The sequence below is a fragment of the Podarcis vaucheri genome (genome assembly GCF_965113315.1).
Source record: "Podarcis vaucheri genome assembly, chromosome: 16".
NCBI lineage: Eukaryota > Metazoa > Chordata > Lepidosauria > Squamata > Lacertidae > Podarcis > Podarcis vaucheri.
The window spans coordinates 11,068,517-11,086,000 of record NC_138754.1 but is presented as its reverse complement, the minus strand read 5'-3'; the positions used below and the strand labels follow the sequence as shown (position 1 = coordinate 11,086,000).

Sequence of the window (17,484 nt, the reverse complement as noted above, 5' to 3'; positions counted from 1 at the left end):
AGCTGACACTTATTTTCCTGCAGCCAGAAATGAGATGGCAACATTTTTTCAAATTCAGTTGATGGCTTTTCATCAGGGCAGGGAAAGGAAAGAAGAGGAGATGCCTGGGGTTACCAGCATAGCTGTGGGAGTTAAGACCATTAACATCCACCACTCCTTGGGTGCAACATTTCAAGAGTGCAAACACACCACCACCCCAACAATCCATAAGCACAGCTCAACCCTTTTGAATCCCTTGCAGGAAGGAAGATAAGGACTACACAGCCAAGCCTGAAAATCCCTCATTTTGCAGAGGCTGGTTATGTTTTATTGGATTTTTTTCTCTTTTCCTCTCATTTGTGTTTTTTTAATTTCACTTGTGGAAAAAGAAGAAGCTGACGAACACCTTCCACCCACTTCCTGGCCCAGCGGGGTCCCTGACGTTCCTTAAATAAAGTGGGGGAAGGGGAAAGACAATGGGATGAATGTAGTAGTGAAGCAATATGGAAAATGCAGCTTCCTGGTGCTAAAAAAAAAAAGATGATACAGCATTCTTGGGAGCCAGAGCCCAAAACCGGGGGTAGTGGGGGCGACAGGGGGGGACGGATGGGCCTTGGTTTGGTCATGATCCAGGGAAGAAAGATGGGTGGGTGGAAAAGAATAGGGTTTGGCTACACGGACCTGCAATATCAACAAGGGAATCAATGGGTGGTGTGGGAGGAAGATCAGGGCCAAAGCATGCCAAGATGGCCATAGGTGAGCGGGGTCCTGCTCAGACCACACCTGAAGCAGACTCACAGAGTTTGCCCAGCTGTCCAAAAGATACATTCATCAACTGTGGAATGCAGGAGCTGGGAAGCCCCCCACGACCCACCTTCCTCCCTCCCAGTAGTTCAGTCTTGAGGAAGGATTAAATTAGATCAATAAACCACCCGCCACTTGGGCGAGGGGAAGAAGCAGCAGCGCTAGTGATGGAGGGATGCCATATTACACATTTCTCCTCCCACTAGAGGCCAGCAGGATGTCTGTTCCTAGAGCAGGCTGGGAAAAACGGGGCACAGCAGGGAGAAGACAGCTAGGAAAGCGAGGAGCTGTGAGACAGGGTGCCCTGAGAGGAAAGGTTTTAGGGGTGGCCGGGGCGGAAAGGATGTGGTGGTTGAAAAAATGGCAAGGAAGCAAGGGACACCAAGCCCCCGCCCCTGGCAGAAAAAGAAAGCAGTTGCTACATGCAGGGGAATGAGTGCGGTGGGCCACACAGCATCTTGACCAAATGGGGCCTGGAGACAAGGGGCGGGGGGAGATGCACAGACACTTCAGCCCTTTGCCAGCTAAACCCTGCCTGCTGACAAACCAGACAAATGCCAGTAAGAAGGACAGGACACAGGAACTCAGGCTTGCCCTAGCAAAGTCCAAAGACTCATGGGGGCAGGAAGCAAAGGGAGACTGAAGCGAAAGATAACCAACGCTCTGCCCCGGATTAGAAACACAGTTTTGGAGGTGGGGGAAGAGAAGGGAGGGCAGCGTAACGAAACCAGCAAAGAGAACCATTGCCCAGGCCTTGCCTACCTTGGGGGGTGCGGAGGGGGAAGGAGGGCCCCAAGGCAGGCGAGCATGTCATCACCCCCCACTTCCCCCTGTTGTAGGGAAGCTTGCAACCTGTACAGAGCCCACCCTCAGCCCAACCCACTGCCTCCCGCAACCCCAATACCCCTCCCACACAAAATCCCCTACAGAGTTAAGTGACAAAACAAAACAAAACCCCAAAACCAAAATAAACAGGCCGAGGATACTCAACAGCACTTGGAGCAGCTGAGCTGGAAGGGGAGGGAGGTCCCGTCCCCCTCCGGCGAGGTATCATCCGGGAAAGCCACCTTCGGAGAAGAAAAAGAAGCAGGAGGTGGGGCTGGACCAGAAGGGGAAGGGCAGGCCCCCTCTCCCCACAGCCTGCCCCCCGCCCCCCCCCCACTATCCTCATGTCCCTCCTCCTCAGCAGCAGCCACCGCCTCCTTGTTTGACCGGAGTGCTGTCAATTTTCAGGTTGGGTCTGTCGCCTCCAGCCGTAGCACCCGGGCCCATGCGTTTCTTGATCTCAGCCGCCATAGTCATGAACGACTGCTCCACATTGGTGGCATTCTTGGCGCTGGTCTCCAGGAAGGGGATCCCAAGCGAGTCTGCGAATTCCTGCACGAAGAAAAGAGAGAGGGAAGGTTAGGAAGGAGCAAAGAGTCCCAGGTTTTATTATATAGGTCAGAGGCTCCTTGCAGGACCTCAACTGCAAGGCTAGCAGCTGAACCATCTCCCATAATTAATCCACATGTACAATGAGATTGTTGCCTGAGGCCTTTCTTCACATTCTCCTTGAATTTGTTGCTTTAATTTGTTGTATTTATACTACTACTACTACTACTACTACTACAATGTACTTTGCTTCTTACTATTATTGTTAGCTGCAGTTCTTTGTTACAGTTATTTTCCTCCAAGGAGATTCAGGTAGCGTACATGCTTCTCTTCCGCCTCGTGTTATCCTCACAACAACCCTTTGGGGCAGCTTAGGCTGAGCATGTTTTGCTGAGCAGGGATTTGAACCCTGCTCTCCCAGGTCCTAATCCAACACTCTAACCACCATACCACCACTGGCTTTAGGTTGAAGGTGTGGGATATAAATAATGTAAATCTGCAGTAGCCAACATGGTGCCATCGATGTATTGCTATACTACAACTCCCACCATCCTTAGCCTTGCTCACTAGGGCTGATGTGCTACAGTCTGGAGAGCACAATGTTGGCTATCCCCGATGTAAGCAAATAAAAGCAAATATTCCAGAGAAGGGCCGGGAGGTTCCCAAGGCATTCTGACATTCAAAGATATGACCTAGACACCTGTCTGTGCCATAAGAGCAAGTATAGTTTGAAAGCTAAAATAAACAGAACTCTGCCTCTATTCGGAGCATCTGAAAGGCAAAAGTAAATAATAATTAATTTGCTGATCCAGGACAGCTGTTTACAATGGGGCGTTTGAACTGAATTGCTTTGCCTTCCTTTGCTGAAGTGTTACATGCAAGAACCAAGCCTATATAGAATTCTGTGTTTTTAAAAACATTTCCCCCCACTAAACTATGCCTATGGCTGCTAGGTGTTTTGTTTTTCGTTAAAGACTATTTGTGCCTAAGCTGCCTGCAGGGTTATGCTGAAGTCCTTTCAACAACATTGTACTCTGTCACATGCAGACCAGGCCTGATGATGCGGTGGGGAACTTCAGGCCTGGAGTCAAATGTGCCTCTCCAGGCCATCTACCTGGACCACTGAATTCTCCCTAGGCTACGCTTCTCCCACATCTTCCTGGTGTGCTTTTGCCTGGCTGGAATTGTGTTGAACTCTGTTTGGATTGAGGTTAAAGGAGGGAGAGTGCCTTGAGGATGAGAGGGAAAAGGTTGTTGATTTGCAGGGTTTGCTTGTGCCTGCCTGAAGAACCTAAGAAATGCCTGAAGAGCATAAGAAGAGCCTGGCTGCTAGATCAGGTCAGTGGTTCATTTAGTCCAGTGTCCTTTTCTACCGGTGGCCAACCAGATGCCTGTGGGAAGCCCTAAAGCACAACAGCCAACTTGCTATTCTTCCCAGCCACTGGCATCTGACGAGATCGGGCATGTTCAGGGTAGTATGGCCGTAGACTGCATCTGCCTTGCCTTCAGCGGCTCACCTTGGCAGTTGTGTAGTCCACCACTTTTTTTGTGGTCAAGTCGCACTTGTTGCCCACGAGAAGCTTGTTGACATTTTCACTGGCGTAGCGCTCGATTTCCTGCAGCCACTGCTTCACGTTGTTGTAGGATTCCTGAAAGGTGGGAGCCCACAAGAGGGAAGAGGATGAGAGGCAGCAGAGCTCAGACTTCCAAGCCTGGCCATCAACCTGATTATCCCTTGGCACTGGAAAGGGCCGCAGGCAGACTAGACAGCTTCATCAATGGAAAGAATCTCACAGAATACTTAGTGCAAAACTCAGACCCCCCAAGAACTTCTGCCTTAAGGAGAACCTAGGAAATTATGAGCTCTCCGAAATTATGGCCCTAGGGTTGTAGGCAACTTTAGTCCTGTTCAGAGAACATCCACTGAAATTGATGAGCATGACAAACTTAGGTCCATTCATTTCAATGGGTCTACTCCAAGTAGGACATCATTGGATCCAACCCATGCATCAATTCACAAAATACATCAAGAAGAGAGGTAAAAATGTGCTGGAATGGAGCTTTGCTCACTCACTCCAGTTAACTGTTCTGCTTTCATCATTTTGGGTGTTTTGACTTTACAATTTGAATTGCTCCTGTTAATTGGGGATGGAGAGATAATTGCTTCTCATGGTCTCTAGTTAGACAGAGCTGCCTTTTGATTCAAGACACCACTACCAACACAACCTCTGGAAATGGGAGCATTTGGTCCACCCTTCTGAACAGATGTCAGCCGTAGACCAGCTTCTGTAGAAACGAGGTGGGTGATTGGCTTTTACACTCATGGTCCCTCTTTCCCACTGTTCCTCCTCACCCCCGGAGCTGGATACCCTAAACAAACACACACAGATTTTTTCATCTTCCCCCAACTCATCTCCCACCCCTGCTCTAACCACCACAATGCAGCCATTACTCTACCTGATCCGTTACGTCGTACACCACAATTATTCCATGTGCCCCTCGGTAGTAACTGGAGGTGATGGTTCGAAACCGTTCCTGCCCGGCCGTGTCCCACTGGAGAGGGAAGAGATGATAACAGTTGTGGCTCAGCACCATTAGATTACAACCCATGGATGAAACTGGATCTTGCAAAACCTTTAGACAGAGCTATAGGAATATGAGTCATCTTCTCCACAGAAGAATCAATGAACAACCCAGAATTCTGGGATTAGTTCCCACATCCAAAAACTCCTCTAAAGACACTTTTGAAACCAAGAGATTTACAGACTCACAATTTGCAGCTTGATAGTTTTGCCATCCAACTCAATGGTGCGGATTTTGAAGTCCACCCCAATGGTGCTAATGTAGCTTTCTGTGTAGGTGTCATCCTAGGAAAGAGAGTGTTTCATCAACAATAAGAAGTTGCAGACAGAAGTCACCGTTCCTGTTCTCAATTCTCTTTTTTTGGGTGGGGGAAAGGTGTCTCAAAATGCAACCAACAATTCTAACACTCAAGATTCCCAAACACACATGAAACAAAAGCAGTGTACATTTTAGGTAATGGCATTCATATCCAACCAACCTCGGCCAGCACATCCATGCTGGGTGGGGTTATTGGGAGTTGTAACCCAAAACATCTGAAGGGCACAGGGTTGGGGAAGGCTGGCATATGCCTAGAATGCCAACTGGCGAGGAACAACTGTAGTGTGAGACCACTGTATAAACCACACATTACACAGTGGAAGGAGGGGGTGGAGGAATGCACCAAAACCAACTTTTCCCATGTCTTCCTGCGCAGTCTAGACCAATGATTCCTCACCCCAGGACTGTTCCAAGTTCAGAGGTTCTTCAAGATCCCATTAGGGTTTCTCAATGGGAATAAGTTCAGCAGCAAGAACATCACAGTTAATAAAGGTTTTCTTGTGGCTTTCGACAATCAGTGTCTGAGTCTGAAGGTTGGGGAGGACTGCAGGCAGCTAGTACTGAAATGGCCACCCAACTCCAGTGCAATGGCTATTCATCCCGGCTTTCTCCAGTTTGATTCTCCTCCACCTCCTGTTTTGCTTCTACCTTCTGACTGTAAGCCTGCAGGCAAGGTGGTATGTCTAATACAGCACTCAGAAATGGGAGATCTCTTACTGGTAGTAGTACCACTGTGATTGCCTTTAAATGTTTTTAGATAATTTTTCAAATGTTTTAAATAGGTTATTTTATTTTAAATTGCATTGTTTAAACTGTTTGATGTTTGCCACCCTGTGCTTCTTTGGCAGGAGGGGTGGGATAGAAATTTAATAAATAATAGAATTTTTAGGCTCATGACAACTACTCGATTGTGGGGGGAGTCTGTTTCTTAATCTGTGCTCAGCTCACGTGAGCAATGCATTTAGCAAAACTCTCTACACTGCAAACTAGGGTTCCTTGGCAGACATGTTGGAATGGAAGAGGGATTTCCTAAAGACCAGAAAAGTTTAAAAACTGTATCACTATAGCTGCTCATCCTGAGGGGCAAACAGAGAAAACAAAGCTTCCTCACAATGGATGTTGTATTTTTGTGTGTGTTAAGGAGGGGGAGGGGTGAGATAAGAGATTCCAAGGGGATTAGTCACAGGTCTTGTGCCTCTTCTGTTGGCTCAAATCTCCTGAAAAGCTTTAAGAAAACTCATCACCAGGAGGCAGCTCCAATCAGTTGCTTTCTCTTAGGCTCACTAACGATAGGCTAGGACAAGGGTTGGGGAAACCCCTTCACCCTGAGGACTGCATTCCCTTCTAGTAAAGCTTTTGGAGGTGACATGCCAGTGATGGGTGGGGAGAAAGGCCAAAGTGAGCAGAGTAGCCTCCATCCAGAAAAGAGGGATGTGCAGAGTCAGGGGTGGCCCATCCCATTTCACCACCTGAGGTGAAACAGGAAGGTGTCCTCAACTCCTACTACTGCCCCTGCTGAAGTCTCACTTACTAGGGATCAAACTCAGATATATAAGCTAGGCACCAAATGGCTCCTTAAGTCCCCAAAATGGAATGTCTAGTTGCCATTTTGCGGACAGATGGCTTGAAAGTCATATTATTCAATACAAATTTTTGGTTCCTGAATTTTTTTCTGATTGTGTAGATAAAATATCATGGATAGAATTATACATGATGTGTGTGAAAACAGGCAAGATCCAAGGATCCCCTGGCGTGCATCTTCAGATGGTGGAGATGTCAGGTGCCATCCTGGTGCCTGGGCATCTTCACTGGGTCGCAAGTGGCTGGTAGCCAGGTGCAAAATGCACTGCTGGTGGAGAAGCTACGGTTTTCAGTAAAATCCTGCAAGGCTCTTGTGAGATCTTGTTGGAAGCTGTGGTAGTCAGCACAACTCTTCTCCTATGGTGGGGCACCACCACTGGAGAAACAAGAAGAGGCAGTGGCTTCTGGCATGATCTTGTGGACCTCTCAAAATGCACCTGGCGTGTGGCGAATTTCAAATGCTGCATTTTGAGAGGTCCACAAGATCTTGCCAGAAGCCACTGGCTCTTCTCCTTGTTTCTCCAGTGGCGGTGCCCCACCATGGGAGAAGAGTTGTGCTGACTACCACAGCTTCCAACAAGATCTCACAAGAGCCCTGCAAGATCTCACCAGAAGCTGCAGCTTCTCCACCAGCAGTAGGCAAGGCACCCATGCGGCACCCATAGTGCCATCACATGGATTCCGCCACTTGAGGCAGCTGCCTCAAGGAGGATGTGGTCTGGCCTGGGAAGCATGCCATAGACCAGACAGGGAGCCCTGGAGGGTTGCATTTGCTCCCCAGGCTAGGAAGAAAGGTTGCCACTTATGGCAAAAGTAAATACTTACAGCAAACCGCAATAAGAGACATGACTTCCCCACACCGGAGTCACCAATCAGAAGCAGTTTGAACAGGTAGTCACTGGAAAATAGAAAGAGGAGAACAGACAAGTTTTGTATGGATAGAAAAAGTATCGCTCATCATCATCATCATCTGAGCTAATTTGTTTCCTCTCCAGACACTGTACCTGACTCAGCAGTGAGGACATTCTTATACTAAGCTTGAGTATTCTGAATATTACAGTAATATAGCACAGGATCTGGCTGCCCCAGAAATCCAAGTTCTCTTGTGAAATCGTTCAAGGGAGGTACAAAAACATCTTGATTGTTATCTACTGAAGAAATCAGGAGCCAGAGCAGGCCAAAGCAGAAACCATTAGGTCCCAAGTGGTACTGCCCCCCCGGCCCCCAATTATCAGCCTCCTCACTGTTCTAGCTCATGTCCCAGCTCACTCAACAGGAAACTGAAATCTGTCTTATGCCAAGTCACACCACTGGTCCACATGGCTCAGTAGCATCTACACTGCCTGGAGACAGGTCTCCAAACTTTCAGGCAAGGGAATGTTCCCAGCACTATCTAGAGATGTCAGGGATTAGACCAGGGACTTTCTGCATAAGAAGCAGGTGCTCTAGCACTGAGATATGGCTATACCCCAGATTATCTGTGGCCAGGAGGTATTCTGTAAAGGAGCACCTCTACACAAAGTGAAACGTGTATTTGAAATGCAGCAAATTGCATTAAATACCCCACCACATTTGTTTCTTTGACAAGGTTATCATTTAGATGAGTTTGCTGTGTATGCACAAGCCTTGAGCAATGTTTGAATGTTCTGTTTGATTGTTCAGGTCTGACTTCACTATCCAAATAAATCATCTTTGCAGGAACTGTCACAATGCACTACTCATCGAAAGCAGATACTTCCTTGGAAAGTCATAGGGTAGGGCTCTGTGTATACGCCATGATTGTGTACTCTGCTGGGTTTTAGAAATGTTGCTTGGCCTCGGCACTCACCAGAGACCCAGCCCTGCCCTTATCCCAAGGTGTGGGTTAAGGTCTCCGCTCCAATTTTCCAGTGAGCATTGGAGGACCAGGGAAGGAGGGGAGGACTTATAATGCTAGCTTCAGAAGTGCTTAGAACAGGGCAGGGAGCCTGTGTACTCCAACCCCCATCAGCCCCAGCCAGCATAGACAGTGGTCAGGGATGATGGGAGTTGTAGGCCACAACATCTGGTTTGCCAAAGATGGGTTGTGGTGGAGGCACTAAAAAAGCAGTAAGAAGTTCCACTGCTTTCTGAGAGCCTGAACTTCAAGGTGAGCATCTCCTTCCCTTTTCCAGATTTGACAAGAGGGGCAGAGCCCCTTGCCCAATTAAAAGATGCAGTCGCCAGTGACAAATGCAGCAGTGGACTTCTGGCACTATGTCTACTAATTCCTATGAATCAGTATGGTTAACTGGCACTAGGGACAGTAAGGCCCAGTAGAAACATAATTCTCTCAATCTCTTACTCATGGTTAAGCAACAGGGAGTGAGTCAGGGATTCATGCACTCTCCTCCCCACACACCCTAGTGAAAATTTATCCCTGCCTTGCTTCACTTTTGTCAGAGCTAACCTACAGCAACATCAACTCTAACCATGGTTAGCTTTAACCAGTGTTTGCAAACTGTTTCAAACACAGGCTCAATTTTAAATCATGGCTAACTCCTGCCACCTGGAGCAGCCTCCTCTAACCTGGTGCCCTGCAGAAATGTTGAACTACAATGTTCTGGCTGGGGCTGATGGGGAGTTGTAGTCCTCCACAGAGAGACACATCTAGCACCATCACTATACATCTTTTATTTGTAGGCTGAAGATGCCTGGCCTTTTTGCACTTAAGATATAGATATTTTAGGACCCACACCCGTTGTGCTTGTAAATTGTTTTAAACTGTTTTCAATGTTGTATTTTACATTGCTGTGACCTGCCCTGGGACTTTGTGATGAAGAGTGCATAATATATCTAAGCACCATCATGCTCCCAGCTGAGTCGCTGGGCCTTAGAATCAGAGAATTGTAGAGTTGGAATGGGACATCTAGCATCCATGACAGATGGTCATGCAGACTCTGCTTAAAAACCTCCAATGAAGGAGAGTCCACAGAGGGAGACAGTTCCACTGTCTTACTCAGGCCCTCTGTCTTACATCGTTCCTGTTCCGAAAAGCCCCAGAATCACTTCCCATTATCCTCCAACTCATCTGAAGTTGCAGCTCAGGGGACTACCACAGAAACCTTCTGGAATCTGTTTCACAACACCACCCCTTTGCCACACCACCAGCACTGCTGCCAAGGATCCCCCTACCCCAAAAGCACAACAGGGCACTTGACTATCAGGCTGTTCTCTCCCATGTACCAAACTGTAAGTATAGCCAACAGTCAGAAGGAAGGAAGTTTCTTAATTGGAGTGTTTGACTAGTGTGCGGGAGAGGTGACAGGAAGCAGGCGAGTCACGAGATGGTGTGCTGGCACTTTTCCTGATTAAGCACAGAGGGAAGGGACTATCCCTAATCTTGGGGGGTGGGGGAGGCAATGCCATTCACAAAGCAAATGCATGCCAATAAAATCTAAAGTCCCAAGCCTCAGTCATGGACTCAGGTGACCTTAGGAATGCCACCAATTCCCAGCTGTTCCTCACTCACTGCAGGTTTGAGAAAGGAAGGGCAAGATATAGACAAGCCCTGGGCCCAAAGGGACAAACAACTGCGAAACAGACTTCAAAAGGTTTTAGCCTGAGCTAGAGGTAGCCCCAATTCTGTTGAACCTAAATTCAGATTAAAGGCATCTGACCCAGATCACATGCTTCTGATCTATTTGCCAGATTGCACCACAACCTAGAACGCATCTGTTTTTCCCCAGCCAACTCACAGCTACCAGGGCAGGGGAGTCAGCAGCTGCTAAAGAGGCAGTCAACAAACTTGAACTGTGAAGACCAAGGTGTCCTAAAAAGTTAAGGGCAGCCAGACAGCAAATCCATTCTGCCAGAAAAGGATGGCACATGATCTTCAGGTCATTTCTTTGAACACTTCCCATGAAAGAAGACCCTGGAACTTAAGAGAGACCTCAAGATTGTTTTTCAGAGTAGTTATGACAATCCAACCACCTTGTTGACACTTTATATACACTTATCTCTCCCTGCAAGACCGAAGATGATTTCTCCTTTCTCCTTATTTTAAAACTACACCCCTTTACTTCAGAACACCAGACCTCTATAGGACGTAACCAACATCCTTTCAAGGCTAGAAACCTCTACCAATTTAAGAAAAAGGTCTGTACAAAGCCAAAACCACCACTGTAGTTCTTAAGGTGCCATCCATAGTAAATGTTTACAGATCTAAGCGTCGAGCAACCCAATATTTCTGCCAATGCAGCATCATGTTCCACCTTCACCCCTAAAAACAGGAGGTTCCTGTTGTAATGTGGGTTTACCAGCAGAAGATGCTTTCTGGATTTGTGCAGCCAAGCACTTAATGCGCTGATTAGCATGTAGCAAAGTGCTACACAGACATCTTATCAGTAATGTATACATCAGTCCTGTAAGGTAGATCAACATTATGATTCCCCACATTGCAGCTAGAAGGCTGAGAGTGTCTTAGCTTGCCCCTAATGAGTTAACAGAAGAGGCAAGATTTGAATTGGGAACTTCTTGTTTCCACAGCTCAGTTTCTTGGCCGCTATGCTAGGTTAGCTCTCCACCACAGTAAACTATATAGCCTGGGCTCAGCATTCAGAAAAGATACTGCTGTCCTTGGCGTCAATGAAACAAAGTCTGGCCACTGAGTCTGCAGCCACTACCAGTTTTAACTTTGCTAACACATTACCTCAATGGTAACGGCATTCATGACCAGCTAAGTAAGAGCTGATAGAGAAGAAACTCCTGTTTTTTAAACCAAAGGTACCAAAGCTGACCCGATAAGCTACAGTAGCCTCTGCAGAGGCTATGGCAACCACAGTCAACCCTGGATAATGAGGGTGAATGTTTCTGAGGATGGCTCAGAGTAGCCATTCCCAAAAGGTGCAGCAGATCATCCTGATGGGTAGCTGTTAATCCTTTGCAAACAAAGTCCACAGAAGAAACTGGCCCAAAGAAGGCTGTTCTAGCCTGCTTGCCCACACTGGAAAACCAAGAGCTTAGAATAAAACATATGCGGGGAACCTGTGGCACTCCAGATGTTGCTGAGCTACAATTCTTTTCAACCCTAACCATTGGTTGGGGCTGATAGGCCACAGGCTCCCCATCCCTGGAATGAATGTAAAACCAATGATCTCCTGGTTGGTCTCATGGAAGCATTATTTATTCTCTACAGAACATCTGGCAAGTAATTCTTTTACAAGTCAGAGCTAGCCAGAGATGCAGCAGAAAGGACCAAAGATCCCAAAACTATAGTGGCCTCAGGCCCACTATTGCCGGGCCTGAAGATTTCATGAGCCCATTTTGAGATTCATGAGTCTCCCGTGCTACATACAATGGCCAGAACTCTGTATCTCCAAGAAAGTGTGCCTTTGAGCACCTGCATAGTGCTTTCCCTTCACACTCAGTGACTAAAAGCCCAACTACTTGACATCTGGGAATTAAACAACAGCATATTCTGCTCAGAGTCTTAAAGGGATGTCGCTCAATAGTTAAGTACATGCTTTGCATGCAAAAGATCCTAGGCTGCATGGGAAAGTCTGAAGAGCCGCTGCCAGTCAGCATGGACAAAATTGAGCTGGGTGGACAAATGATCTGAGCTAGCTTATGACAGTTTCTTATCTTCTATGTACGTTCTTTTGTCCAACCTTGGTCCAATGTTGGTCGTATACAGTAATGCCAATGGGTCTACTCTGTGCAGGACTAGCTAAAACAGATGGGTTTGAAATGTGATTGTGCTAGCCAATAAAAGAATAGCTTTCAAGCCAGTGCCTCCACACAGTAGTGTGTTAAGGGGCTCTCCCATTCTGAGCAGATGGGAATACAGATGCTCCCAAATACCTGTGCTTATTTGGTACACAGTTTGAAATTACTGTTTTTACAAACTACTTCAGTTTAACAAAACTTGTTTCAAGTTCTTAACAGCTTGAAAGAAGCAGGAGTTTGAGTTAATGCCTGAATCCCTGCTTGCTTGCTTGCTCATGAACTTTACTTGTAAAAGCCCCCCCCCCCCCGCTCTTTTCTACCACAGTTGTAGGACTATTTACACAGCAGAGAAAGTTACCAGAAACAACTTTGGGATAACCTCGTAAGGCCTTAATGAATGTGGTCAGATGAACAGTGTCAACTACAGAAGCTAGGCCAGGCCAGGCCACCTAAATAGCTTCTACAGAAGACAAACTCCAGCAAACACAGAGCATCTTGCAGCACCTTAAAGACCTTAATTGTTCACTGTGGCATAAGACTTCCTAGGTCAGAAACCACATAATGTGGCAAGTGGTCACTTAAGGGGGCAGGTATATAATATAGGAGGATCTAACAGCAGATTTGGAAACAACTACTCACCTGATTGGGTGGATACTTTCCTGTACAAAGTAAAAAAGACATGACAATATAGTGGGAGCACATGATGGAGTTGGAAGATGTTTATATGAACTCGAAGACTATTCCACTGAACAGAAAGTGAGATAGACACAGGAATTTACATCCTGATTCTATGCTTCTTTACTTGGAAGCAAGTGTCACTGAGTAAAACAGTCAACTTTCAAGCAAGGGTGAATAGGATTACAGGTGTTTTTTTCTTTGAAGGGGTGTATAAGAACAGACTCTTCTTAGCTAATGAGGACATACACAGAAGCTTAACTTTATATGGGGTAGGGATCCTACAGCCCTGCAGATGTTGTTAGACTCCAACTCCCAGCAGCCTGCATCGTCAATGGCCAGGGGTGATGGGAGTTGTAGTCCAGCAAAATCTGGAGGGCCAGATTCCCCATCCCTGCTTTACACACACACACACACACACACACACACACACGTACACCTATATATAACATTTATGTATACCTCACTTAATCAGTAATCGACCTTTCATCTTCCTCTTCCACCATCCGTTTGTCTATCATACATCTTAAGGAAACACTATCTGCTTTCAAACACCCTGTGAACCCTTAAAAACAGGCTAAATCTCTCTTTTCTTAACTGCACACATTGTTTTAGATATTTCACAAAACAAGTGAACTAAATGCATTATAAGCGAAACAGAGTGGTATGCAGGTGTGTAAAAAAGAAATGGAAAGGGGGGAAATCATGAACACTGGGGGTGGGAATACTAGCACAAGATGCTAGTAGTTGCAAGGGGAGGGCGGAGGCAGAGGAGTGGTTGTGGGAAAACACAGCAGAAAGTTAGGGAAAGACAGACAAGGCAAGTGGGCAATTTGGGGGCAGGAGGAAGAATGGCGCAAGACCAATGTGGGGTGAAGAAGACTAGCAGGAGACACATAGTGGGAAGTTGGGGACAGACATTAAAAAGCCACCAAGGACAGGAGGCACCATAGCGCAACAGGGCTAAACAGTTCATGGGAGAGGAAGGGGTTGGCACAAGAGTCGAGTTTCTGTCGTTCCCTCCAACCAGTTATATGTATACTACTCCCCACACCTATAAGGAATGGGCTAAGGTGTATGTACATGCGTATTTGTGTGTGCATATATGTATATATTATATGTATATATATTCAGCCTCTTCTCCCCCACTCGACACCTACTGTCACCGGCGCCCTTAGGAGAACCGGGGGAGGGAGTCTATCTAGGCCTCATATGGGGGGGAAGGAAGAAGAGAGCCCGGAACTTCAGCCCCTCCCCTTCCCCAAAGTAGAAGCCAGCCCGCCCCCTCCCTCCCTCCGGCCAGGCCCAGCAGAGAAACACTCACTACTCGGGGTTCATGGCGGCTCCTCCGCGGTGGTGGGTCGGCGGCTGACTAGCTGCTTCCCTCCCTCCTTCCTTCCTTCCTGGCTAAGCTGGTCCGGTCTCTCCCTCACGCAAGATGGCGGCCGCTCCCTCCTCCCCTCTTTCCCTCAGGTGCGACTTCTCACCGCGCAGGCGCCCGGGCGTAGAGCACGCCGGGAGATGTAGTCTTTTCCCCCCCTCCCGCTCTCCAGAGCAGTTTTCGAGGCGCTTTTGCTCCCGCAGCCCCACCCGTCGCCCTCCTGGCCCCGCGAGGCATTGTGGGAAAGGGAGTTCTAGGCCGTTCGCATCCTACGTCAGCCTCCCTCTCGCGCACGCCCCGCCTCGAGTCGGCTTTCACACCGCGTGACCTGGGCGCTCGCCCCTTGCCTGCGCAAAGGTGTCTGGGAGATGTAGTTCGCGCTGCAACGCTCAACTGAGCAAAAGTGCAGCAGACTCTCTTTCTGGGAGTGCAGAGTTGAAATTATTTGACCTTACAAACGCAGTACTAAGAATGTCTACTCATACATTTCTGACTTGAGGCCAATATAAAACTGGAAAATATAACAAATATAGGCATGCAGTTATCAAAATTAAAAAAATGGGGGTTTTGCTAGACAAACTATCTCTGCTCCAGTACATGTAAAATAATTCAGACATTGGGATGCACTGCCCTTTTGATTTTTTGCAATAATTGCTGTTGTCTAGTTACATGCTGTATATTGACTCTGCTGCATCTGCAGTCCACTGTGCTTGTTATAACAGCTTATTTTCATCCACTAGAACAGTGTTTCCCAACCTTTTTTGGGCAAAGGCACACTTGTTTCATGAAAAAAATCTCGAGGCACACCACCATGCCAGATGGGGAAAGGCCACTTTTTACTTATGAAAAAAAAAAAAAAAAGTAACAGCATAGAAGGTAATGGTTAGGCTAGCATCCCTCTTCCAAATATGCTAGGTTTTTATTTGCAGGGACTGTTCTACATGGGAAGGGGAAAGGAAAGTTAATAGAAGGAAAGGCGGGTGGGAGAGAAAGAGAAAGAAAGAGGGAAGGAAGGGGGGAAGAGAAGTGGAAAGGAGGGAGACCGAGGCGGGGGAGAAGCGTCTGGAGAGTTGCTCCGAAGTTTGGGGGGCCGCGGGGGTGGGCGCGCGTCCCAGGAGGCGGAGGCCAGCCCGGGCTGGGAGCCGCGCCGCAGCCCGGGGGCGGAAGGCGGACCGCGGCTCCTAGGATGTGGAAAGGGGACGGCGGCACAGGGGGAGGAGACCCGCACGGCTAGGGCAGCGCGCAGGGGGAGGGGAGCGGGCCGGAGGCGGGCGAGGGGGGCCGTGATCCCGCGCGCTGCGAACATGGCCTCCTTCCCCGCGGGCCCCGCCGAGCCCCCCGGCCGGGGAGGGCGGCGCGCCCCCACCGCCGGATGAGAGCAGAGGCAGGAGGAGGAGGACAAAGGCGCTGCCGAGGAGGCGCGCCAACTTCTGCCAACTTCGGCGCCCGCCCCGTCGCCACAGGCTCCTCCCGGCCGAGAGCCAGAGGACGGCGGCGGAGCAGGAGGAGGAGGATCGGGTTTGGCGACGGCTGCTGCGTCCTCTCCAAGCGCGGGGCTGGCCTCCGCCGTGCCCGATCCTCCGCGCTCGCCACGCTTATCGGCGGAGCAGGTCTCGTGCGTGTGCGAGGCGCTGCTGCAGGCGGGCGACCCCGGCCGGCTGGGCCGCTTCCTGGGCTCGCTGCCGCCCGACGCCGAGGCGCCGTGCCTGGAGGCGCAGGCGGGCGAGAGCCTGGCCAAGGCGCGCGTGCTGCTGGCCTTCCAGCGCAGCGACTTCGCCGAGCTCTACCGCCTGGTGCAGAGCCAGCGATGGGATGTGGGAGGGAGCTCGCTCGCCCGTTACAGCCCCGTGACGTCAGCGCCACGCAGGCAGCCGGCAAGAGCCCCGCGCTGGGCGGCCTCTCCTCGCTGCCGCCGCCCCGCCTCTCGCCGCCCGACTCGCCCGCCTCCCTCCCACGGCACACCACGCAACGTCTCACGGCACACTAGTGTGCCGCGGAACACCGGTTGGGAAACACTGCACTAGAACCCTTTCAGTTGGGAGGGATCATCTGTGACTCATCTAGCTTGTGCATTGGGGTAGAACTGATTTAATTATCTTTAAATATCACTGATAGATGGGTGTCAAGAGAGAGAGCTCTGCTTTGAATCTCTGCAGAGTTGCTATCCAGAAGTGCCCTTGGCAATTTGTCCCACTGCCTGTCACCAAGTGATTTTGTCACGTTCAATGTGTTTTTATTTTTGTGGTATGAAGGACTCCAGTCTTGTAGGCTTTTTTATAACCTAGCAAATAATACCCTTTCCTTGATGTAGGGCAGTGGATCACTTCCAAATTGCAGAGCCCAACTGATTTCATTTGGGTCTAGCCCATGGGAAGGCAAACTAAGGCCCGGGGGCCGGATCTGGCCCAGTCGGCTTTTAAATCTGGCCTGTGGACGGTCCAGGAATCAGCGTGTTTTTACATGAGTAGAATGTGTCCTTTTATTTAAAATGCATTTCTGGGTTATTTGTGGGGCATAGGAATCCGTTCTTTTCCCCCCTTCAAAATATAGTCCGACCCCCCACAATGTCTGATGGTCAGTGGACTGGCCCCCTGCTGAAAAAGTCTGCTGACCCCTGGCTAGCCTATGCATAGGTGTCTAAAGGATAATGTTTTAATGATATATAATGAGAAGCTGTAATTCAGAAACTGGATTTTCTGTGCCCAACTGGCTAGATGAGATGAGTGCTCTTTAAGTTAGTTTTAACATTGTTCATGTTATGTGCTGAAGTTCTCACCCTGGGCCAGCAGGGGGATACTGTAGATAGTTTTCACTCAGGTCCACATATGCAAGTAAGGAATTGAAAGTGACGTTCAGTGATTGGATAGTTACAGAAAGTTGTTACTGTTGCGTTGTAGTGGAGCTCTATATAAGCAGGCTGGCTGAACCCTTCAGTTCAGTTCAGTTCAGTTCTGTGAATAAACAAGAGCTGTTGAAGAATCGCTGTGTTCACCCACAACTTAACAGTTCATAAGTAGGTTGTTTGAGAAACATATAGCTACCACCAACATCACAGCTTTGATGGTACGGACATGTTCTGGAAGCAGCTATGCAATTCCAAATGA

At 48.5% G+C, this 17,484-nt stretch overlaps 1 protein-coding gene across 1 annotated transcript; it reads right to left on the bottom strand.

The window, feature by feature from the left end:
• Positions 1–271: 271 nt before the first annotated feature.
• Positions 272–14,480, bottom strand: RAB1B (RAB1B, member RAS oncogene family). The gene is made up of 6 exons (XM_082202580.1): positions 14,324–14,480; positions 7,465–7,537; positions 4,929–5,024; positions 4,615–4,710; positions 3,675–3,806; positions 272–2,160 (listed from the first exon to the last, which is right to left on the bottom strand). Exons 1-6 carry the CDS (start codon positions 14,335–14,337, stop codon positions 1,966–1,968), a joined length of 606 nt encoding a protein of 201 aa, XP_082058706.1. The 5' UTR covers positions 14,338–14,480; the 3' UTR covers positions 272–1,965.
• Between the last annotated feature and the right edge of the window lie 3,004 nt (positions 14,481–17,484).